The sequence below is a fragment of the Theropithecus gelada genome, chromosome 15, assembly GCF_003255815.1.
Source record: "Theropithecus gelada isolate Dixy chromosome 15, Tgel_1.0, whole genome shotgun sequence".
NCBI classification, from domain to species: domain Eukaryota; kingdom Metazoa; phylum Chordata; class Mammalia; order Primates; family Cercopithecidae; genus Theropithecus; species Theropithecus gelada.
In genome coordinates this window covers 107,467,425-107,492,025 of record NC_037683.1, presented here as the reverse complement: position 1 = coordinate 107,492,025, position 24,601 = coordinate 107,467,425, and the positions used below count along the sequence as shown (strand labels likewise).

Sequence of the window (24,601 nt, the reverse complement as noted above, 5' to 3'; positions counted from 1 at the left end):
TTCCCTTCCTCCTTCAGCCCTAGGGAACAACCCACCTTCTTTGTATAGATTTGCCTATAAGCCTCTGAAATAAAAAGCAAGTGGTCTACTGTGACTGGCTTATTTCACTCAGCATAATTTTTCATGATGCATCTGTGCTATAGCAGGTATTGATGCAGGGTTTTTGCTCCTTAATTCAGCTAAATCTGGGTTCTTCTCTCATGATCAGGAAAAATTAGGCACGTGGACACATTGAAGGGTGAGGAGGACAGAATTTATTAAGTGAAAGGGAAGCTCTCAGCAAAGAGAAGGGTCCTGCAATCAGATTTCCACCTCACAGTTGAATACCAGGACCAGCACACATGAGCTGAAAAGGCCAGGCTCCTCCTCTGCATAAGGCGTGAATTCCTGGTGGCTCCACCCCAACCCCCCAGTGCATGTGGGCCTCTGGTCCGCTGCTGGCATGTCCAGGCAAAACCCTGTGCAGGTTCCCTTATCTGCACCAAATGTTTTGTCTGGTGTAGACACTTGTGGGCCTGGTTGGAGATTCTCTGGGGACTGTGCTGTATCTGCCTAGGCATTTTGCTGTCTCCTGCTTCTATCAGTATCAGTACTTAATTTCTTCTTATTGCTGAGTAATATTCCACTGTATGGATACATTAAACATTTTATGTATCCATTCATGAGGTGATGGACCTTTGGGTTCTTTCCACTTCTTGACTTTATTAATAATGCTGCTGTATAAGTTTTTGTGCTTGCATATGTTTTTATTTTTCTGGAGTATATAATTAATGACTGGAATTTCTGGGTCATATGATAACTTCATGCTTAACTTTTTGAGGAGCTACCAGTTTTCCAAAGTGACTGCACCACTTTACATTCCCAGCAGCATTGGATAAGGGTTTTAATTTCTTTACATTTTTCCTAACACTTATTTTCTCTTTTTTATTGAACAAAGATTTCATCCTGTGGTGTGAAGTGGTACCACAAGGTGGTTGTGATTTACATTTTCCTAATGACTAATTACATTAAGCATCTATTAATGTGCTTATTATCCATCTTTATATCTTCTTTGCAGAAATATCTATTCAAAATCTTTGCCCATTTTTAAAATTGGGTTATTTTATTATTTATGAATTCTATATCCTATATATGTAAGTCCCTTATTAGATATATGCTTTTCAAATACTTTCTTCTACTCAGTGTCTTACCTTTTCACTTCTTGATACTGTCTTCTCAGGCCCAGCAGTTTTCAATTTTGAAGTCCATTGAATCCATTTTTGCTTTGGAGTCAAGGCTAAGAAAACTGCCAAATGCAGTCACAAAGATTTATACCAATGTTTTTTTCTGAGAGTTTTACAGTTTTAGCTGTTACAGTTAACTGTTTTATTTTGAGTTAATTTTTAGATACGGTATTAGGTGAGAGTCCAACTTTATATATATATTTTTTGCACATGTATACCCAGTTGTTCCAACACCATTTATTGAAAAGACTATTCTTTTCCCATTCTGTTTTTTTGTTAACCTTGTATAAAATCAATTGTAAATGTGCAGGCTTATTTTTAGATTATCAATTCTTAGTTTGTTTATGTCTATTCTTATACTAGGACCAAATCAAATTTAATGAAAAGGTTTTTTTCAATCATGTTGCATATTACCAGTTGTCTTATAATAAAAATTAAATGTAGTGAAATATCTTTAACTTCACCTTTTGTGTCTCAAAGGAGTCTGTGGTCAGCTTATACCTTACTTACTCTAAGACACAATGGCAAGTCAGGCTTACAAGACACACTTTCTTTCTTTTTTTTCTCCATTTAAACCTTTAGTCTCTTATCCAGTGCCTCCCTCTATAGTTTCGTTTTCAGTAAATTTTGGTCACAGGATCTGCAGACATAGTCTACTGTTTAGTGCATTATGTTTTACTAATTCATTATAATTCATAGAATCATCCATAGATATTTACCATCCAGGAAGGAGAAGTTTAAGTCTGAGCTGCCAGCTTTCCTCAGTGGAAACCAAGTGAAGTCATCATCTTCCAGTTCGCAGATCCTCTTGCCACGTGGTAGCTGGTTCTCTTGAGTAGCACTGTGGCTAATCCTTTTCTTGGTGCAGATCTTGCATTCTCAGAAACCACAGTTTCTGTATTGACCTCCTTTGACTGAAACAGAGATGCACAGCTCTGCTTTCTAGCTTACTAGAGGATTCTTGGAATAAAAAGTTTAACTCATTCCAAGAAAAGTTTTAGGAGCACAGCAGTTAAAAATCAGGTAATATTCAGCAATTTATCAGAGACAAATGGTAGATTGGTATTTTGAATTTCAAAATATCAGAGCCAAGTTGTGTGCTATAGAGAAGCATTGTGGTATAACATAGAGATGGGATTGTCTTAACTTCTCCGTACAAACAAGCTTGGAGTAAGGTAAAGGAGAAATTGCATTTGATGTCTTAACACTCAAACCTCACTATGTTTATTTTACTTCTGTGAAGTCTAAAAATCATTCCATAATGTTCTCCTTATTTCCTCCTCATTGAGAAAAAGGAAAATGAAAATTGAATACTAGATTGATTAATAAATACTCAAAGCTTCTTCTCTTTTTTGTTTTTTCTTTTTTTTTTTTTTAGATGGAGCCCTGCTCTGTCACCCAGGCTGGAGTGCAATGGCGCCATCTCGGCTCACTGCAAGCTCCGCCTCCCGGGTTTGCGCCATTCTCCTGCCTCAGCCTCCTGAGTAGCTGGGACTACAGGCGCCCGCCACCACGCCCGGCTAATGTTTTGTATTTTTAGTAGAGATGGGGTTTGACCCTGTTAGCCAGGATGGTCTTGATCTCCTGACCTCGTGATCCGCCCGCCTTGGCCTCCCAAGCTGGGATTACAGGCGTGAGCCACCGTGCCCGGATCAAAGCTTCTTTTAGAACTTTCGTTAATTGAAATCACATAAATATCTGATTTTGGTTATGTAACCAGGTATTTCTAGTTGTTTTTCAAATCATATGTCTTCTTGCTTCGCAGTCTATAACTTGAGGGGAAATTGTAAGGAGACACCCTTGCCTTATTATCAGAGTTCGTAATTGAAGGGGGTTTTAGGAAAAGTTCCTCTTCAGCAGCTTATGTCTCTTTCCTGGTAATCTGCTGCTTCTCAATAATGTTTGTCATCAATAAATTAATCTCAACATTTATTAGATCCTACTTTAAAGGAGAGTCTTTTCTGCTGTATAAGTTATGTTTCTTGTTGTCTTTTTTAAAAACTTACTTTTCTAACAATTACCCAGAGATTTTTAGCTTAAAAGAAAAACATTTATTTAGTTCATGAACCTGTGGTTTGGAAAAAGCTTGGCTGGGACAGCTTGCCTCTGCTCCCCTCAGCTTCCCTAGGAACAGCTGATCATTTGGGGAAATGGCATCATCTGAAGCTTTGCTCACCCATGCGTTTGATGGTTGATGCTGGCCATTTGCTGGAACCTTGCTTGGGGCAGGCAGCATGAACACTGACACTGGCACTCCCAGGCTGTCTTTGTGGTCTGATCTCTCTCACAATCTGGGGGCTGAGTTTGAAGGGAAAGCAGTCTGAGATAGGGAAGCCACATGGTATCCCTTTTACTGCATTCTATTCATTAGAAGGAAGTCAGTAAGGATGGCCCATATTCTATTCTTTTGATGGGATAAATATAGCTTCTCTTTTGTTTTAATTGACATGTATATACATAATTTTGGGCTATAGAGTGACATTTTGATACACGTATATAGTGCGTAATGATCAAGCCAACTAGCATATTTACTACTTCAACCATTTCTCATTTCTTTGAATTGTGAACATTCAAAATCTTCTAGCTTTTTAAAAATATACAATAAATCATAGTTAACCATATTTGCCTACAATGCCACAGACCACCAGAACTCATTCCTCTTATCTAACTGTAATTCTGTATCCATTAACCAGACTCCCATCCCCTATCTTTATGAGCTTTTTTATTGTTGTTAAGAGACGAGGTCTTGCTAGTGAAGTCTGGTCTCCGGGCAACTGTAGTCACCCAGACTAGAGACAGTGATTTGATCATAGCTCACTGCAGCCTCAAACTCTTGGGCTCATGTGATCCTCCCACCTCAGCCTCCTGAGCAGCTAGGATTGTGGACATGCACCATTGCACTTGTCTGATTTTTCACTTTGTAGAGATGTCTCTCTGTGTTACTCAGCCTGCTCTGGAGCTTTTGGTCTCCAGTGATTCTCCTGCCTTGGTCTTTCAAAGTGCTAGGAAATTACAGGCATCAGCCGTGTCGCCCAGCCCTCAATTATTCTTTTCTTTTTTTTTTTGAGATGGAGTTTTGCTCTGTTGCCCAGGCTGGAGTGCAGTGGTGCGATCACAGCTCACTGCAAACTCCACCTCCTGGGTTTGCGCCGTTCTCCTGCCTCAGCCTCCCGAGTAGCTGGGACTACAGGCGCCCGCCACCACGCCCAGCTAATTTTTTGTATTTTTAGTAGAGACGGGGTTTCACCATGTTAGCCAGGATGGTCTTGATTTCCTGACCTCATGATCCACCTGCCTCAGCCTCCCAAAGTGCTGGGATTACAGGTGTGAGCCACCATGCCCAGCCTCAATTTTTCTTTAGCTTCCACACATGAGTGCGAATGTACGGTATGTATCTTTCTGTGTCTGCACTTAATATAATATCCTCCAGACTGATCCAAATGGCCACAAATAAGAGGATTTCATTTTTTTACATGGTGAATAGTGTTCCATTGTGTATGTGTACCACGATTTTTGGTCCATTCATTTGTTGATAGACATGCAGGTTGATTTATTACATCAGTTGTTGTGAATAGTGCTACAATGAACATATGAGGACAGGTATCTTTGTGATCTATTGGTTTTTTTCTATTGCCTGAATACCCGGTAGTGGGGTTGCTGGATCCCTCGACAGTTCCATTATTAGTTTTTTGAGAAATCCTCATGTTGTTTTCTAAGTGGCTTCACTAATTTACCTTCCCACCAACACCATGTAAGAGTTTACTGTTCTCTGAAACCTCACCAGCATTTGTTATTTTTTGTCTTTTCTATGATAGCCATTTATTCGAAATGGAGCAAGAGTATATCACATTTTAGGTTTGATTTGTATTTCCCTGATGATTAGTGATACTGAACATTTTAAAATGTATTTATTGGCCATTTGTATTTCTTTTTTTCTTAAAAAAAGAAAAGCTAATCAGATCTTTTGCGCAGTTTTGAACTCAGATTATTTTTTATACTGTGAGGGTGTTTGAGTTCCTTGTATATTTTGGATATTTACCTTTTATTAGATGAATAGCTTGAAAATATTTTCTTCCATTCTATAGGTTTTCACTTCACTCAGTTGTAGTACTGTTTGTCTATCGTTTGTTTTTTGCCTGGGCTTCTGATGTCTTACCCATAGAAATCTTTGTGCAGACTAATGTCCTGAAGCATTTTCCCTATCTTTACTTATAGTAGTTTGATAATTTTCCCTATCTTTACTTATAGTAGTTTGATAATTTTGGGCCTTACACTTCAGTCATCAATTGATTCTGAGTTTATTTTGCTATATGGTGCTAGATAGGAAGCTAGTGTCATTCTCCATATGGATAGTTTTCCCAGTGCCTTTCATTTGAAGAGGGTGTCCTTTCCCTAATGTATGTTCGTGGCGCCTTAGTCCAAAATCAGTTGGCTGTAAATATGTGGATTTATTTCTAGGTGCTGTATTCTATGGCCTTTACCCCAAGAATCATTACCTCTTAAAATGCAATTCAAATTAGCATGAAATATTTGCAGTTTAGGAAAAGGCTTATGGCATCAGAATCCTTATTTACAGGATTCATTATTTTGTGGTTTTTTGAGATATGGTCTTTGTCTGTCATCCAGACAGAAGTGCAGGGATGTGTTCATAATTCACTGCAGCCCTGAACTCTGAGTACAAGCCATCCTTTTGCCTCAGGCTCCCAACTAGCTGGGTCTACAGGCCTGAGCCACCATGCCTGGCTAATTTTAAAAAATTGTTTTGTAGAGATGAGTGTCTCACTATGTTGCTCTGGCTGATCTCAAATTCCTGGCCTCCAGTGATCTTTCTGCCACAGCCTCCTAAAGTGCTAGGATTACAGGCATGAGCCACCAGGCCTAGCCTAGAGTATCATATTATTTTCAAAGTCTTATTCTGAGAGCAATTTATTGACTTTGGCCTAAATAACTCAATGTGATAGCTCTGAAACTTTTTTTGACAAATTTTGGGGAGTGGCTGTGAGGGAAGGGGTTAGACACTTTTCACTAGGAGATCACTTTGGCCTAAATAACAATGTGATAGCTCTGAAACTTTTTTTGACAAATTTTGGGGAGTGGCCATGAGGGAAGGGGTTGGACACTTTTCACTAGGGGATCACTTTGGCCTAAATAACAATGTGATAGCTCTGAAACTTTTTTTGACAAATTTTGGGGAGTGGCCGTGACGGAAGGGGTTGGACACTTTTCACTAAGAAACCACTTTGGCCTAAATAACGATGTGATAGCTCTGAAACTTTTCTTGACAAATTTTGGGGAGTGGCCGTGAGGAAGGGGTTGGACACTTCACTGAGAGACCCACTCAGTGCCGTTTCAGGAGGAACAAAAACAAATCGTCGGAAAAATGAAAAGATCAAGCGCAGGCGTTCTGTGGCAAAGATGATGATAGTAGAGCGTGTATTTTTGTGACTCATGGTAGCTTTAACTTCGCTCTTAAAATTCTGAGTAATTTAAGGGTTCACATTTGAAGACTGTGCTACATTATTGATAACATGTTATTGCAAGTAAATGCATTTCAAAATTTGTTACTGGTTTTGTATTAGATTATTCGCAGCCTGCTTCACTATCAAGCTCTATTATTTTATTCATGCAGTTTGATGATCTTACGGCCGAGAAGGAAGCTGTGTCTTCAAAATGTGTCAATTTGGCTAAAGACAATCAAGTTCTTCAACAGGAGTTTTTATCTATGAGAAAAATACAAGAGAAATGTGAAAAACTTGAGGAAGATAAAAAGATGTTGGAAGAAGAAGTATTAACTCTTAAGACACATATGGAAAACAATATGGTAGAACTTGGTAAAGTACAAGAATATAAATCAGAGCTAGATGAAAGGACAATGCAGATAATAGAAAAATTAGAAGAAATCCATTTACAGGTTAGTTTTTAAAGTCAGGTAAGTTTATCTGTACTGTGCTTTCATTTGTTTCACTGCAAATTATATTTTGGATATGTATATATTGTGTTTCCTCTGCCTCCCTTAGAGCAATTTGCTTTGTAGAATTCTAGAAAACAAGTGGCATCTTTTTTTTCTTTTAAATATTTAAATTTACATTATTATTATAACAAAATCAGTATTTCAAAGTAATGATTCTCACTATAGAGTCATTTGATGATTAAGACCAACTGGCATAAGATAAAACTGTGATTTACAAATTATGTGATACTTTTGGATTGGTCTTAAGCTACGTTGTTCATTGTTCACTTTTTAAAATTATAAATGGATTCTATTACTTTTTATAGGACCAGATTATATTAATACTAACATAATTATGATTTCAAATTTTTATAAATCAGATTTAATTCTGAATTCAGTTATTAGTTTTGTTGATATTGCTGATAAATATTTTAAGTTTCAGCCTCTTTTTAACATATTCAAAATTGCTCTTTGAATCACTGACTCAAAATGAAAGGCAGCAAACATATGGTAATTAGGTTATAATTGTTTTAAAAGTGTATTCTTTTCATTTGTTTTAGGAACAAGCAAAATATGAAAAACAATTAGAGCAGTTAAACAAGGATAATACAGCTTCACTGAATAAGAAGGAACTCACACTTACAGATGTGGAATGTAAATTCTCCGAAATGAAAACTGCTTATGAAGAGGTTATAACCGAATTAGCAGAATATAAGGAAGCCTTTGCAGTAGCATTGAAAGCTAACAATTCCATGTCAAAAAATTTAATGAAGTAAGTCAAAACACACTAACAGAAAATGAATTAAGCTCATTAATTTGTTTTGAAAGTATAATTTTTAGTGAGATGGCTTCAGGAGATCAGTAGGAAGTGACTGCTAATCTGATAATGTAATTTTGGAAAACAATGTTAGTAAATAATCTTACCTTTAAAATGTTCTTCAAGGATAGTTTCTGTCTCTATGCTCTCTCTCTTTTTTTTTTTTTTTTTTTTTGCTTTTGATGGCTTTTTTCCCCGAAGTCTCATGTAGTTAACCTGACCTGTTAGTTTTTTTCACTAAGTATTTTTGAAGCTTTATAATTAATAAAGTGATCTTGTTATAAAATTGCCAGAATTTCCCTAAATAGAAATATTAAAGAGTTTATTTTTTGGTAGATCACAACCTAAACCCAAAGTGTCGAGTTGTGCTTCTACTCTGGGCACATACTGGCACTGAGGCAAGAACTGTTTTTGATTGTGATCTTTAGTATTATCACTAGAGGGTGCCTCAAGAAAGACTATTTGTGTAACATTTTCAAGGAGTTACAGCAAGTTGTCCTTGTGAAATAGGGAATAATTATCACAGGAATGAAAAGAAGTGTAATCCACAAGGTGGTTAAAAGAAAAACACCATGTTCAGCCTGAAGGGGTATGTGGAAGGCAGAAAGAACAAGCCCCACCTGCAGTGCCTTGGTCACAGTGCTGGGGGCTAATTGCCTTCAGAGATGCTTTAGTTCTCTTTGATCACCAACCAACCAATCTGGTTCTCCCCCAGGAGTTGTTGCTCTGAGTTATTCCTCAGTGCCAAATACTTAAGTGTTCTTGGATAATGGGTGAAATGTACAAGGGTGAAACCTGAAACTGGTTTACAAAACACAAGTATTTCTAGATTATTTTTGTTCATTTTAGTTTTCTTAATCTACATTCTTTAAGGAGTACAACATGATGTTTTGATATAATTATTTATAGTGAAGTCGTTCTTATAGTCAAGCAAATTAACATATTCATTTTCCCATATAGTTACCCTTCAAATACAAGTATTTCTAAAGGAATCTGTAGAATCTTACAAGTAGAGCTATTTTAGAAGGCAGCTGGGTTACCTGTTGAGCTGTACATCGCTGATAACCATTTCTCTTCCCTGTCGACTTTGAACTTCTTGCTCAGTAGAAATCACTTTAGAAGCAATATACTTATTTAGAATGATTTTAAAATTAAAGTTGCTTACAAGAGGTAGGCTCTCACACATCTTCTTGTGAAAACAGTGTTTAGTGGGTAATTTGGTTTACTCTCGGGCAACTGTTTTAAAAATGCAAGTCGTTAAGAATCATTCAAGGAAAAATGAAATACTAAGCATTTGTCTTTGCTGTCTTTACAGATCGAATAAGAAAATAGCAGTGATCAGCACGAAGCTCCTTATGGAGAAAGAGCGGATGAAATATTTTCTCAGCACTCTTCCTGTAAGGCCAGACCCAGAGTTACCTTGTATTGAAAATCTTAATAGTATAGGACTCAACAGAAAAGATATTTCCAAAACACCCGTAAGAATTCCTACTTCAAACCCACAGACTTCAAATAACTGCGAGAACTCCTTGACTGAGGTTAGTTATATGACCATTTCTCTTTTGGGTTTCATTTCTTTAATATAATTCTTGTTTATAATTTGGTAAAATACTGAGTTGTTCTGTTGACTTATGCATGTTAAGTGAAGATTATAATTACCTGTGTTCACACAGAAAGGAAATGGGAACTTTACATTTTTTAATTCCCTGGAGCTCTCATTTTCAAGAGATACCCATTTGCTAAGTTTATTCAATAAATGTGACTAAACTGACACATTTAAAATTTCTTTAAAAGCTGCATTTAAGTTAGGTTTTAGAAATTGCATGTTATTGCCTACTAACTGACGGTATACTTTGAGATGCTTTGTCTTACTCTACTTGATTGTAGTTTGTCTGTGGTTCACATCACCCTTTTTTTTTTTTTTTTTTTTTTGAGAAGGAATCTTGCTCTGTTGCCTAGGCTAGAGTGCAGTGGCATGATCTCAGCTCATTGCAACCTCCGCCTCCCGGGTTCAAGTGACTCTCCTGCCTCAGCCTCCCGAGTAGCTGGGACTACAGGTGCCCACCACCACACCTAGCTAATTTTTGTATTTTTAGTAAGGATGGGATTTCACCATATTGGCCAGGCTGATCTCAAGCTCCTGACCTTGTGCTCCACCCACCTCAGCCTCCCAAAGTGCTGGGATTACAGGGTGAGCCACCATGCCCAGCCCATACCACTTTTAAAGTTTCTTTGCACCATCTTAACTCTTCCCACCCATAATCACAAGTGAATGACTGGCAACCAAACACTTAACCAAACATAGATATTTATTATTTAATAGAATCCAAAATAAGTGCATTTTATGAATTAAATAAGACACTGAAAGATTCATTTCCATTTTTCTGTTAAAAGATTTGTGCTTGGCCAGGTGCGGTGGCTCACGCCTGTAATCCCAGCATTTTGGGAGGCCGAGGCAGATGGATCACCTGAAACCAGGAGTTTGAGACCAGCCTGGCCAACATGATGAAACCCTGTCTCTACTAAAACTATAAAAATTAGCCAGGCGTGGTGGCAGGCACATGTAATCCCACATGCAGCAACCCCATTACTATACTAGGGGTATACCTGAAGGAAAATAAATCATTGTAACAAAAAGATGCATGCACCTGTATGTTCATTGCAGCACTGTTCACAATAGAAAGACATGGAGTCAATCCAGGTGCACCCAAGGATTGGGTGATTGAAAATCCAAGGTAGATTGGAAAATTCCATATACATCATGGATTACTATGCAGTCATGAAAAGAACAAAGTCATGTCCTTTGCAGCAACATGGATACAGCTGGAATCCACTATCCTGAGGAAACTAAGGCAGAAACAGAAACCGAATATCTTGTTTTCACTCATATGTGGGAGCTACACATTAGGTGCACATTGGCGTGAACATGGGAACAGTAGACACTGGGAAATAAGAACGGGGAGGGACAGAGTGGGCCAGGATTGAAAAACTACTTCTTGGGTCCTATGCTCACTACCTGTGTGATGGGTTCAATTGTACTCCAAACCTCAGCATCCCTCAATATACCTTTGGAAGAAACTTACACCGGTACCACTTTAATTTAGCATACAAACTAGAAAAAAAAAAAAAAGCAAGAAAAATTTACTATAAAAATTTTTTTCTATAAGTAAAGAATATAAATTTCTTTTTAAGAAAAAATTTATTGAAGTAAAAAATTGGATTGAACTTTTATAAAGGACAGAGTTTTGCTAAGAATTTCAAAGCAATGCGTTCATTGCAAAATATGACTTTAATTGTTTAACTTTTTTTCCTTTCTTTTTTGAGATGGAGTCTCGCTGTGTCACTAGGCTGGAGTGCAGTGGCACGATCTCGGCTCACTGCAACCTCCGCCTCCTGGGTTCAAACGATTTTCCTGCCTCAGCCTCCCAAGTAGCTGGGATTATAGGCACGTACCACCATGCCCAGCTAATTTTTGTATTTTTAGTAGAAATAGGGTTTCACCATGTTGGCCAGGATGGGTCTTGATCTCTTGACCTTGTGATCTGCCCACCTTTGTCTCCCAAAGTGCTGGGATTACAGGCATGAGCTGTCATGCCCTGCCATTGTTTAACCTTTGTACTAATAAAACACCACCTTTCTAAAATTATGTATATCCAACAGACCAATATTATCTATTTTTGTCAGATTACTCTAAACAGCATTACACAGATACATCCCCTATTATCTAAACTTAAGTAGAAATTTTACTTTATTATGTGATTATTTTTCTATTTAAGCAAACTTCTTGTTATGTCTAGTCACTAAAAATACTAAAGGCCACATTTTGTAAGTGATTTATTATTCTCATGATACTGTCTCTTGTTTAATTTAAACATTTTTTTTTTTTACTTATTTTAGGTGGAGCCGGACTGTGTAGAACAAATAATTAGAGAAACAAAGAAAAGTATGTTGCCAAAATTTATTAATTAAATTTAGGTTTATTTTAGTAATAAAGTGTAAATAGCAGATGGCATTCCTTTTCATTGTGGGTTAGTAGATACTATGTTCAGTATCTTTTTCTTACACACATCTAATGAAAGATGTGAAAACAAAAACTTTCACAGTGAAGAGTATACTTATGCACCATTAATTCATCATGTTCCATAGCTTAAAAAATTCCCAAGAAGTATATCCATCTTTTTTTCACTGACTCTACAATTTCTTCACTTTTGCCATCCTCATGGAACTGTCAGCCAGCACACTGAAAGGATTCTCCGAAAACAAAGGCATCATCAAGTTCTCAGGGTTTTGGTGGAGATTGAAGGCCAACAGACCTCAGACTCATTTAGAAATACTTAACTGAGCAATAACCCTTCATAAGCAGTCGCTTGACAGGTGATATTTTAAATCTCCTGTCGTTTACTGTGTCATTGACTTACATCTGTTCTCAAGAAAAGTTCCAAAATTTTCACCATGAAATAAAAACACCCATGTCAATGTAATTCTTGTCAAGTTACTCAGCCTTGTCTCTCACCACTTACCGCACTCTGCCCTTTGCTCTAGCACCAAAGTGGATGGAGTAGAACTCCACCGGGCTGTTGGTCACCTCAGGCTCTTTGCCTTTGCCTTTTCCCTCTATCTGGCAAGCTTTTCCTTGTCCTTTAGGCATCAACCTATGGATCTCCTCCACCAGAAAGCCCATGATATTGACACAAAAGTGGGATAGGTGTCCCTTCTGTGTGTTCCAGTAGTGCCCTGCTGTATACCTGTCATGGTGTCTGTGACTCTATATGGACATTGCCTGCCTGTTTTTTAAGTTATAGCATATGACTGTTGAGAGGTGGACCATGCCATCTTCATCTTGTAATTCCAGTGCTAGTTTCAGTACCTTAGAACGTGGCTGTTGAGTACATGAATGAAGAATGAAAAAGCTGTGATATTTAACCACAGTTAGAATTTATGCTATGTGTAGATTATTTAGTAGTAATTTTGGATTGTAATTGTACATACATATTTCTCATTCTTATTAACTCTGATAATGTTCTCAACTCTTTACATTTTAAACTCACACTTAGTTAACTGAAATGTATTAGGTAAAGAACATAATTCTTTCTTTTTCTTTCCAGCTTTTGCTGTGTTGGGCACTTGCTCCCATCTACTTTCTTCTCTAGAATCCACTGGTAAGCCACATCTAATGAAGAGAATATTTAACCAGAAAATCTTAAGGAAAAGTTGTATGATTTAAAAGATAATAAAACTTTATTACTGGGCTATTTACATGAAATTTTAATTGTTTCTCATAAAATATATAACATCACAATCTTTACTAAATTTTTCAGGTACTAGAATATTTCTGTGTCATATGTATGTTGAAAATTTATATGGTATTTTAAATGACATTTTTTAGCCTTCTTAAGTTTTAAGTGGATCTTGCAAATGAACACCAGTATTATTGGGTTGGGCATACTCAAATTGCCCAAATGTCAGCTGTTTAAACAGCCAAACAACCAAGTCATCATTGATACTTTAGTAAAGGTCATCAAAGGCTTATTTGCATTTTACAGTTTTTATTACTCTATATAGTAGGAGACTTAAAGAGTACCTGCCAGGTTTGTCCATACTAATGTTATGATTTTCAATGTGTAGTTCAACCATATTTTGTGTGGAAATACTTTGAGGCTCTGTAAATATCTGGTTACTCCTCAAAACCCATTAGATTTAGCATTTCGTGGGTGACTTGTGTTTGAACAAGTATTACTATGATGGTTGCCAGATGATTTTCTTGTTCTCTTCTTTGTTCTACATGGAGAAATAACACCAATAAATAAGACCGGGTGCAGTGGCTCACAACTGTGATCCCAGCACTTTGGGAGGCCAAGCCAGGCAGATCACGAGGTCAGGAGATCGAGACCATCCTGGCTAACAAAGTGAAACCCCGTCTCTTACTAAAAATACAAAAATTAGCCAGGCATGGTGGCGGACGCCTGTAGTCCCAGCTACTCGGGAGGCTGAGGCAGGAGAATGGCGTGAACCTGGGAGGTGGAGCTTGCAGTGAGCCGAGATTGTGCCATTGTACTCCAGCCTGGGCAACAGAGCGAGACTCCATCTCAAAAACAAACAAAAACAATAAATAAAGGAGAAGGGAAAGCTTGTGATTCTTGTGCTCCAATTCCCCAAGATTAGGTCAGTAGTAGACATTTCAAGCTGACTTTGTGTCTTTTTGATTTGTCCCTGTTACTCTGTCAGCACTTTTTAACTTTCTGGCATAAAATGTTCTAAGCTAATCTTGTATTTTCTCTGCCCCAGGGCCGGAATGAGTGATTTTTCTTAGAAGCAGAGTTGGAGCCACCGAGGAAACACAGGTGAGCGCTCCCCAGCACACACTTACCAGTCCCCAACAGAAGAACCACTGCTGCATCCACTGAGGTACCAAGAAACTAGCGAAGGGCCTTCTAGCTGTCTGGGGACAATCCTCATGTGGTCTCTGGCTCAGCCTCAAGGGTTCTGGATTAGTCTCTCTGCAACCTCTGTGCTGTGTCTCTAGATCGGGGCTCTGCGGGAAGGGCCTGGGAGACCCAGAAGAACAGGGTGTCTTTCCTGCCAAATGTCCCTTCCTTCTTCCCACTCTGACACTCAGGAATAGGCTACATGGCATGTTCAGGCAGTGCCAGGCCATCTCACTATCTCCTTTGAGATGGGCCCAGAGGGCCTTGGGGGGCAAGTGTGAAGCTCGGTACCTGGAGCCTGAGGCTGACTGTCCCTCCCTGTGTCTTGGAGGAGAGGCCTTGGGGCCCAAGAAAACCCCCAAGGCCTGACTTCTGGGCACACATGCAGGGAGGGAGGGTCTGTGGGCTGATGGGGGCATTGTAATGAGACTTTGAGCACCACTGCTCAGGGGCCTCATCAGTGGACCATGGTCAGAGATGACCTGGTCATCAGGACCTGGTCAGTTGGGACCTGATCAGCAGGGACCTGGTTAGCAGTGGCCTCCTCAGTGAAGGCCTCACCAGTGGGGATCTGGTGACCTAGTCATTGGAAGCCTAGCCAGTAGAGACCTGGTCAGTGGTGGCCTTATTAGTGGGGCCTGATCGGTTGAAACATAAACTATAAAAAACTGGTTGGTGGGGTCAACTCAGTATATTAGGGGCCTGGTCAGTGTGGGGCCTTAGTGGCTTGGAGCCTGGTCAGTGAGCGCCTGGTCAGAGAGGGCTTGGTCAGCTGGGCACTGATCCATGGAGAGCTGTTCAGTGGGGTTGGGGTGAGCGGCAACCTGGTAAATTGTGGTCTTGTCAGTGGGAACCCAGTCAATGGGGACCAGATCAGTGGGAAATTGGTCAGTGGGGTCTGGTCCATGAGGCCTATTAATGGGGGCCTAGTTAGAGAGACATGGTCAGTGGGGACTTGGTCAGTGGGACCTGGTCAATGGAGAAGTGGTCATTAGGGGCCTCATCATTGGGGACCTGGTTGGGGGCACCTGGTCAGTAGGAACCTGGCCAGTTGGCCGTTGTGTGACCTCAGGCAGGGGGTTTGTCTGTGGAGCCTTCTTGCCTCCATCTGTAGGGAAGCTGAGTTAGGACACCCTGGAGGGTTGCTGGAAAGAGAATGTGAGAAGATGTGTTGAATACAGACAGACCTACAACTTTACACACGACCTGGGTTCCACCTAGAGAGGGTGCCAGCCCTCTCTGCTCTGCCCGGTGCCCTTCCTCTGTCTGCATCCCCAGGACAACCCTCAGTGGGGAGGGTAGAGTTTGGGGAGCACCTGTGGAGGCTCTAATCCTGGCCCTGGGCCCTGGTAGTGACAGTGATGAGGACGTGGGTGCACCTGTGAGTGGAGCAGCTAGGCCTGGCCAGAGAAGCAAGACAAACAAACACACCCATATGTACACACACACACAGATGCACAAACACATTGCATGCACACATGTCAGTTCAGTGGATAGAGGACACTGACTCTGGGCCCTCTTGACCCAAGCAGGCTCCAGTTGTGGTGGGTTGTGTCACCCCACGATGTCACTGTTGCTGAGCCCCCATTGCCTCTGTGTTGTGGAGCAGTTAGAGACACACAGCAGTATCCGTGAGTGGCTCTGCATGAAGAACTGTTTTCTAGGTGAAAGGCACATCTAAGCACAGCTGACTGATCAGACTCAGGTGAGTGGAACCTGCTCTGTTCTCTTCCTCCTGGCTTAGGGACAGTAGCTATCAGGTGGGTGGTTTTGGCCTCTGGGCAGCTACTGAGGGTAATCCCTGAGCACTCACCAGGTGCCTGTTCTGTGCTGACAGTCATCTTATTTATCCTCACAGCAATTCCATTCTGCATCTCCTCTGGACCCCCCCCCCCCAAGGACCACCAGGACAACCCCATCAGGGCCCTATCACCAGGCCCAGTCTGGCTCCATGATAGCCAAGAAGCAGATCCAGAGACAACTGCCCTGCATGGTGCCTGCATCTGACCCCCCTTGATGGGTAGTGATGAGCACAACATGGAAGAAGCCAGGGCAGCATGTGGACAGCTGCCCTGCAGCCCCAGATGGCACCTGGGCCTTGGGAAGTCATTCTCAAAGGGGAAGCTGGAAACTTTGATGTCCCTGGAGGAAAGGGTAAACGTGGCCTCCCAACAACCCTAGCAGCCAGCAGCATGCCATACATCTTCTCACCCAACCTGTGGGACAGAGGCCCCCTCCTAGAGAACAAGATCCATATCTAAGGGGTCTTGACCCAGTTGGGCCTCATCCTGGGCCCTGGGAGGGGAGAGGCACTGTGGGCCCTCCAGCAGCAGCCAGGATTACCACCCAGGGGACTCAGCCTTCTGTGGCCCTGGCCAGACTTAGAATTTGGCACAAGACAGGACAAGCTCACTCAGCGCAGCTTGTTAATACCCAGGGCCTGTGCATGCCAGGCAAGGCCAAGCTGACTCAAAGAGCAACCAGCCACCTCTGCAAGGGTGTGCCTGGAGCAGGTAGACCAGCCACCAGCCTCACCCACTCAAGGAAGCAGGGGTGGCCAGGTCCCGCAGCCTGAGTAGCTGCCACCTGATGGCTGATGGAGCAGAGGCCTGAGGAAAAGCAGATGGCACTGGGGCCCTACCTCCAGGGCAGAATTACTGATTTACCCTGAGGGCAGCGAGTGAGGTTGGTGGCTGGTCCACCTGCTCCTGGCATATCCTTGCAGAGGTGGCTGGTTGCTCTTTGAGCCAGTTTGGCCTTGCCTGGCATGCACAGGCCTCAGTGCAACAACTGTGCTACAAATGGAGCCACATAGAGAAAATGAGCAGCAGGCTCAGGAGCAGGGTGTGTGCTGTCCTTGGGGCCCCAGTCCATGCTTCAGGGCTCCTACAGCACTGTGGGCTTCTTGGGTGCCAAGAGGCAGACCACAGGCCATCTTGAGGAGGACTCTGCTCAAGTACAGAAAGGGCCCAATCTAGTGGATGAACCGCACGGCCAGCTTCTGGGTGTGGGCACAGTGCCACATCTTCCATCACTTCCTGATGTGCCCCACCAGCACTGAAGAGCCTGGAGACAGGGCAAGAGGTAGGCTGAGAAGGATGAGATGGTGAATTCCAGCTTCTTCCTGACCCTGAGCCCACCCCCAGGATGACCCTTAACCTTTAGAAGTGGGAGAGCAGGATTGACAGCTTCGAGTGATTCACCAAGAAGATGGACAGCAGGACGCTCAGCTCAACTTCACAGCCAGTGAGTTGACATGCAAGCAGATGACAGTGACAGGCTTTAAGAAAGAGCATCAGAAGGCAGCCAGTTCTTCAGCCTCGGCCAGGTCTTGGAGCTGGAACAGGCCATCATTTCACCAGAGATGCCTTCAACACCGTCAGTGAGCTCTTTGCCAGTCAACCCAGGCAGGACCTGGACCCAGTCATGGACCTGTTAGGGCTGTCTCAGGGACACCAGGCCAACATCCTAGACATCATCCACATACACAAGGAAGCTTTTCCAATGTCACGAAAAGCAGGCAATGTGGGGCAGAAGGGAAGACAGAGGTGCAGAGGCCGATGACATCAGAATCACAGGAACAGGATTTCTTGGGACACTGTGGCTGAAATTCACCACTTTCATCCAATTTGAGTGAGAAACATGGACTCACAGATGCAGCATTTCTTGCAACAAGAGATACTATTTTTTCAAAAAGTCACCCAGGAATTGATAGTGTTAAATGACTAGATACTCCTTTGTGGACTGTTTCCAGTTCAAGGATACTTTCTACAGCAGAATAATAACACTAAAAAAGAGCTAATGCCAGCTGTTCGTGGTAGGACAAGGATGCTTTTGTTCTCAGTTGAAACTCAGCTGAATATAGAATTGTGTAGGAAACAGTTAATATGGTGATAGAATAGAAAAAGTAGCAAAGATGAACTAAATCATGCTATGATTGCCTACACTACCAGTGTAACTTTTGGAAGAAAGATACCACTTACTTTATTGCTTTTTAAAGTATGAATATTTTAGTATATATGCTGTAGACTTCAAACCGTGTGAAGAGTCTCAAAGAAGCTGGCTGTATAAAGCCTGATGTGGATGTCTTTATACTCAAAGACTGATGATGCAATTCGAATATATGTCCCCACCAAATCTCATGTTGAATTATATTTCCTAATGTTGAAGGTAGATCCTGGTCTAAGGTGATTGAATCCTGAAGGCAAATTTCTCATGAATGGTTTAGCACCATCCTCTTGCTACTGTCCTCACAATCATGAGTGACTTCTCATAAGACCTGGTCATTGAAAACTCTATGTCACCTCCCTACTCTGCATGTTTTCCTCTTGCCATGTGAGACAATTCTCTTTCTTCACCTTGCACGAAGATTGAAAGATTTCTGAGGCCTCCCAGAAGCAGAAGCCAGTGTGCTTCCTGTCCACCCTGCAGAACCATAAGCCAATTAAACCTCTTTTTCAAAATGAATCATACAGAAAATGGCAAATAAGGACTGGAGCATTGCTATAAAGATACCTGAAAATGTGGAAGCAGCTTTGGAACTAGGTAATGGACAGACATTTAAAGAGTTTGGAGGGCTCAAAAGAAGACAGATAGATGAGAAAATGTTTGGACCATCTTAGAGACTGGTTAAATGGTTGTGACAAAAATCCTGACAGAAACATGGACCGTGAAGGCCAGGCTGAGGAGGCCTCAGATAGAAATAAGAAGCTTTCTGGGAAATGTCTTCCTTTTGGATATGGAAAGCTTACACAATGCCTGTACCATCATTGTACCTTAGAAGCAGTGAGCTTGCTTTTTATTTCAGAGACTCATAGGAAAAAAGAGACTGGAGCCTTAACTTAGATGAGACTTTGGACTTTGTAACTTTGAGTTAATGCTGAAATGAGTTAAGACTCATGCTGGCAAGGCATGATTGTATTTTGCAATGTGAGAAGGACATGAAGTTCGTAGGGTCAGGGACAGAATAATATGGTTTGTCGCTATGTCCCTTTCAAAACTCATGTGGAATTATACTCCCTAATGTTAGAGGTGGGGCCTAGGTGGAAAAAGATTTAGTCCTAAAATGGTGCGGGTAGATCCTTCACGAATGATACAGGACCATCCCCTTGATGCTGTCCTGATAGTGAGTTCTCATGTGATCTGGTTGTTTAACAGGCTGTGGAACCTCTTTCCTCTGTCTTGCTCCTACTTCTGCCATGGGAGACAGCTCATTGTTCCTTGGCCTTCTGGTATAATTAGGAGGCTTCCTGACTCCTCCCTGAAACAAAAGACACTATGCTTCCTTCACAGCCTGCAGAATCCCGAGTCAGTTAAACCTCTTTTATTTACGATAATACAGAAAATTAGAACTGCAGAGAGGAGCTGTGAAATGTCTTGAAGGCCTTTTTCCATTTGTCTTGGCTAATTTGCACAGGGCTTTTGTATATGCAAGTTTCTGAAGTCTTGAATTTTCCCCCCTTATATCAGGTTTTGTGTTATTACTACATAGCCAACCCCACTCTAGAGATACCTGAAAAAGTAGAAGCAGGTGCCAAGTGGGTAACAAACAAAGACTGAGAGGGTTTGGAGGGATTGGAGAATGACAGAAGGAAGAGGGCCTGGCGGGAGTGATTTAATCATGGATGGGAGGCAGGTCGGGTGGAAGGAAAAAGGGGTGGGTAGGGTGAGGAGGAGTAGGCTGGCTGTAGGCTGGTGGAAGGGTGGGGTGTATTGGGAGTAGGGAGTCGCCTGCTGCAGAGGCACAGCCTCATGGACAACCTCTACTAGGGCAGTGCACCTGTGACTTTGCAAGTTTTAGCCCCCGTGGCTGCTCTTATGGACTGGCCTAGTGTTGAGTGCCTGCAGCTTTTCCACACTGAGGGTGCAAGCTGTTGTTGGGTCTATGAATCTGGTTCTGCCTGTGCAGCAGGCTTCTGCCTGGAGACAGTGGGAAGTGGAGGTGGAGGTGGGGATAGAGGGGTGGATCCTTCACCAGTGGTTACGCACCATCTTCTTGATGCTGACCTTGTGATATGGAGTTCTCATGAGATCTGGTTGTATAATAGGGTGTGGCACCTCTTCTCTCAGTCTTGCCCCTACTCCTGCCATATGAAGCATCTCGGTGCCCCTTGGCCTTCTGATATGATTGGGAGGCTTCCTGAGTCCTCCTAGAAGCAGAAGCCACTATGCTTCCTTTACAGCCTGCAGAACCGTGAGCCAATTAAACCTCTTTTCTTTATGATTATACACAAAATTAGTGCTGTGAAGTGGAGCTATGAAATGCCTTCAAGGCCTTTTCCCCACTGTCTTGGCAACCAGCACCCACATTCTTTTCATGAAAATATCTGAAAGCCTTCGTGAATTTTCCCCTGAAAATGGACTTTTCTTCTTTTACCACATTACCAGGCTGTGACAAAGATAGCTGAGAATGTAGAAGCAGGTTCAGAAGTGGGTAAAAGACAGAGGTCGGGAGAGTTGGGAACGCGTAGAAGACAGCAAGATGAGGAAAAGTTTGGACCACTGAAAAGAATTGTTAAATACTTGTGATGAGAAGGCTGACAGAAGGATGGACAGCGAAGGCTGGACTTAAAAGGTCTCAGATGAAAATGAGGAATTTCCTGTGAACAGGAGCCAAGGTTACATTTGATTGGCGTTAGCCCTGGAGATCTGTGAAACTATAAACATGGGGGTGATGATTTAGGATGTATCTGGTGGAATGAACATCTTGGCAGCATAGCTCAAGAGGTGTCCTCTTCGTTCAACAGCCTGTATTCTTATGTGCAACCTAAGAAATGACCTCAAGTTGCAACTTCTATTTAAATGGGAAGTGGAGCTCAAAAATTTGAAGAATTTGCAGCCTAGCCAAGTGGTCACAAAGAGAAGCTGATTTTCAGGGGGAAAAATTCAAGAACACTTAGAGTATTTGCATAAAAAAGAGCCGAGTGCAAATAGCCAAGACTATGGGGAAAAAACCTTGATGGCATTTCAGAGACCTTTGCAACAGCCCTTGCTGTCACAGGCCCTGGGGCCTAGGAGAGAATGGTTTCCTGGGCCAGCTCCATGGCCTCGCTGCTGTGTGCATCCTCAGGACACTGCTGCCTGCATCCCTGCAGCTCCAGCTCCAGCCATGGCTGAAAGATAGATACACAGGTACAGCTTGGGTCACTACTTCAGCGGTGGCTCCAAGCCTTGATGGCTTCCACATAGTGTTAAGCCAGGAGGTGCACAGAGCAAGAGACTAGAGGCTTGGGAGCCTCCGTCTATAGTCCAGAGGATGTACAGAAAAGCCTGGGTGTCCAGGGAGAAGCCTTTCCAAGACGCAGAGCCTCATGGGAAACCTTTACTAGGGCAGGAAAGAAGGGATATATCAAGTTGAAGCCCTCACACAGGGAGGCAACATCCTTCAAATCCCAGATTCATGGACCCACCAACAGCTTGCCCCCTCAGTGTGGAAAAGCTACAGGCACTCAACACCAGCCCTGTCCATGAGGGCAGCCCCAGGAGCTGATCACTGCAAACCCACAGGTGGAGATCTGCCCAAAGCCTTGGGAGCCCAGCCCTTACACCCCTCTGCCGTGGATGTGGGACAAGTATTCCAAAAGGATGATTTTGGAGCTGTAGGATTAAATGACTGGCCTGCTGGGTTTTGGAGGTTCATGTATCCTGTGAATCCCATCGGTGTTTTGTTTTTCTTTCTAACAATTTTTCTTCTGTTGGCTGGGAATGCTTACCTGTTGCCTGTATAATCATTGTACCTTGGAAATAGTTAACTTGTTTTATAATTCAGAGGCTCATGGGCAGAAGGGACTGTATCCTTGTCTCAGATGAAACTTTGGGCTTTACACATTTGAGTAAATGCTGGAATGAGTTAAGATTTGGGGGACTGTAGGGAAGGCATCATTGTATTTTGCAATGTGAGAAAGACATGAGATTGGTGGGGGCAGGGACAGAATAATATGATTTGGTTCTGTGTCCCACTGATGTGGAATTGTCATGGGAGATGTTAAAGGTAGGGGCTGGTGGAAGGTGATTTAATCATGGTGGAGAGTGGAGGTTGGAAGGTAGGGGTGGTGGGGAGAATTGGGGGGAATTATGGTGGGAAAAGGCAGGGGTTGGGGGCAGATCCTTCACAAATGGTTAAACACCATAATGCTGTCCTTCTGATAGTTCTCTTCATGATTTTGTAGCTGTGAGTTTGAATGAATACTGGTCTGCTGGGTTTTGGATGTGCATTGGGCCTGTGGTCCCATTTGTGATATTTTTCTGGGAAATTTCTTCCCTTTGGATTGAGAAAGCTTACCCAATACCTGTATCATCATTGTACCTTTGAAGAAAAGCACTCCGTTTTAACTTCAGGGGGTCATAGGCAGAAGAGACTGTAGCCTTGTCTTGGATGAGACTTTGAACTTTTTATATTTGAGTTAATGCTAGAATGAGTTAAGGCTTTTGGAAACTTTTGAAAAGGCATGATTGTATTTTACCCTGTGAGAAGGACATGAGATTTAGAAGGGTCAAGGTCGGAATAATATGGTTAGGCTGTTTTTCCCTAGAAAAACTCATATGGAACTGTAATCCCAAATTTTGGAGGTGAAGGCTGGTGGGAGGTGATTTAATCATGGATGGGAGGAGGGTGGGGGAGTAAGGAAAAAGGGGTGGGGAGGAGTAGACTGGCCATAGGGTGGTGGGAGGGTGGTGGGTAGTAGGAGGGAGGAGTAGCCTGCTGCAGAGGCAGAGGCTCATGGAAAACTACTAAGGCAGTGCACCTGTGGCTTTGCAGGCTTTAGCCCCGTGGCTGCTCTCATGGGCTGGGCTGGTGTTGAGTACCTGTAGCTTTTCCATATTGAGGGTGTGGGCTGTTGGTTGGTCTATGAATCTGGGGTCTGGAGGATGGTGGTATCCTGCATGGGGACTCCAAGCCCATATTTTCCTTCTGCACTGCCCTAGTAGGGGTTTTCCAAGAGGCTCTGCCTCTGCATCAGGCTTCTGCCTGGAAACAGTAGGGGGTGGAGGTGTGTTGCGGGGTAGATCCTTCACCAATGGTTAAGTTCCATCTTCTTGATGCTGACCTTGTGATACTGAGTTCTCATGAGATCTGGTTGTATAACAGGATGTGACACCTCTTTCCTCTCTGTGTTGCTCCTACTCCTGCCATATGCAACATTTTATTGCTGCTTGTCCTTCTGGTATAATTGAGAGGCTTCCTGAGTCCTCCTAGAAGCAGAAGTTACTATGCTTTCTTTACAGCCTACAGAACCATGAGCCCCTTTTTGTTATGATCATACAGAAATTTAGTACTGCAAAATGAAGCTATGAAATACCTTCAATGACTTTTCCCTTTTCCCCATTGTATTGGCTATTAGCACTGGTCTTTTTAATGCAAAGATCTGCAGCCTTCTTGAAGTTTGCCCTGAAAATTGACTTTTTTTTTCCTTCTACATTGCCAGGCTGTGAAAAAGATAGCTGAAAATGTAAAAGCAGGTTCAAAGTGGCTAACAGCAAGAGGTTGGAGAGTTTGGAGGACTTGAAAGAAGACAGGAAGATGAGGGAAAGTTTGGACCATTGTAGAGACTTGTTAAATAGTTGTGATTAAAATGCTGACAGAAGGAGAGACAGTGAAGGCCAGGCTTATGAGGTCTCAGATGAAAATGAGGAACTTACTGGGAACAGGAGCCAAGAGCCAAGGTTACTTTTGTTTTGCTGTAGGAAAGAACATGGCTGCAGGGTGACCTTGCCCTAGAGATCTGTGAAACTTGGAACTTGAGAGTGATGATTCAGTGAGGGTGATGATATCTGGTGGAATGAACTTCTAGGCAGCAAATCTCAAGAGGTGTCCTGTCTGTGTCAAACAGCCTGTGCTCTTTTGTGTGACCGAGGAAATGACCTTAAGTTGGAACTTATATTTAAATGACAAGCAGAGCTCAAAAGTTTGGAATATTTGCAGCCTGGCCAAGTGGTCAAAACAAAAGCTGATTTTCAGAGGGAAAATTCATGATGGCTTCAAAAATTTGCATAAAATGAAGGCCAGTGCTAATAGCCAAGACAATGGGGGAGAAAGCCTTGGAGGCATTTCAGAGATGTTTGCAGCAGCCCTTGCTGTCACAGGCCCTGGGGAGAAAAGAATGGTTTCCTGGGCCAGCCTCATGGTCCTGCTGCTGTGTGCAGCAGGGATGCAGGCAGCACTGTAGCTCCCTGCAGCTCCAGCTCC

The 24,601-nt window shown here is 42.3% G+C and overlaps 1 protein-coding gene across 1 annotated transcript in view; it reads left to right on the top strand.

The window, feature by feature from the left end:
• ANKRD18A (ankyrin repeat domain 18A) overlaps positions 1 to 13,797 on the top strand; it is a 51,144-nt gene extending 37,347 nt beyond the window's left edge. Inside the window, exons 14-17 of the mRNA XM_025359519.1 lie at positions 6,853 to 7,134; positions 7,734 to 7,945; positions 9,306 to 9,528; positions 13,096 to 13,797. Coding sequence (XP_025215304.1) covers positions 6,853 to 7,134; positions 7,734 to 7,945; positions 9,306 to 9,528; positions 13,096 to 13,140 — 762 coding nt within the window. The 3' untranslated portion in view covers positions 13,141 to 13,797. The remainder of the gene's footprint in view (positions 1 to 6,852; positions 7,135 to 7,733; positions 7,946 to 9,305; positions 9,529 to 13,095) is intronic.
• Positions 13,798 to 24,601: the final 10,804 nt, after the last annotated feature.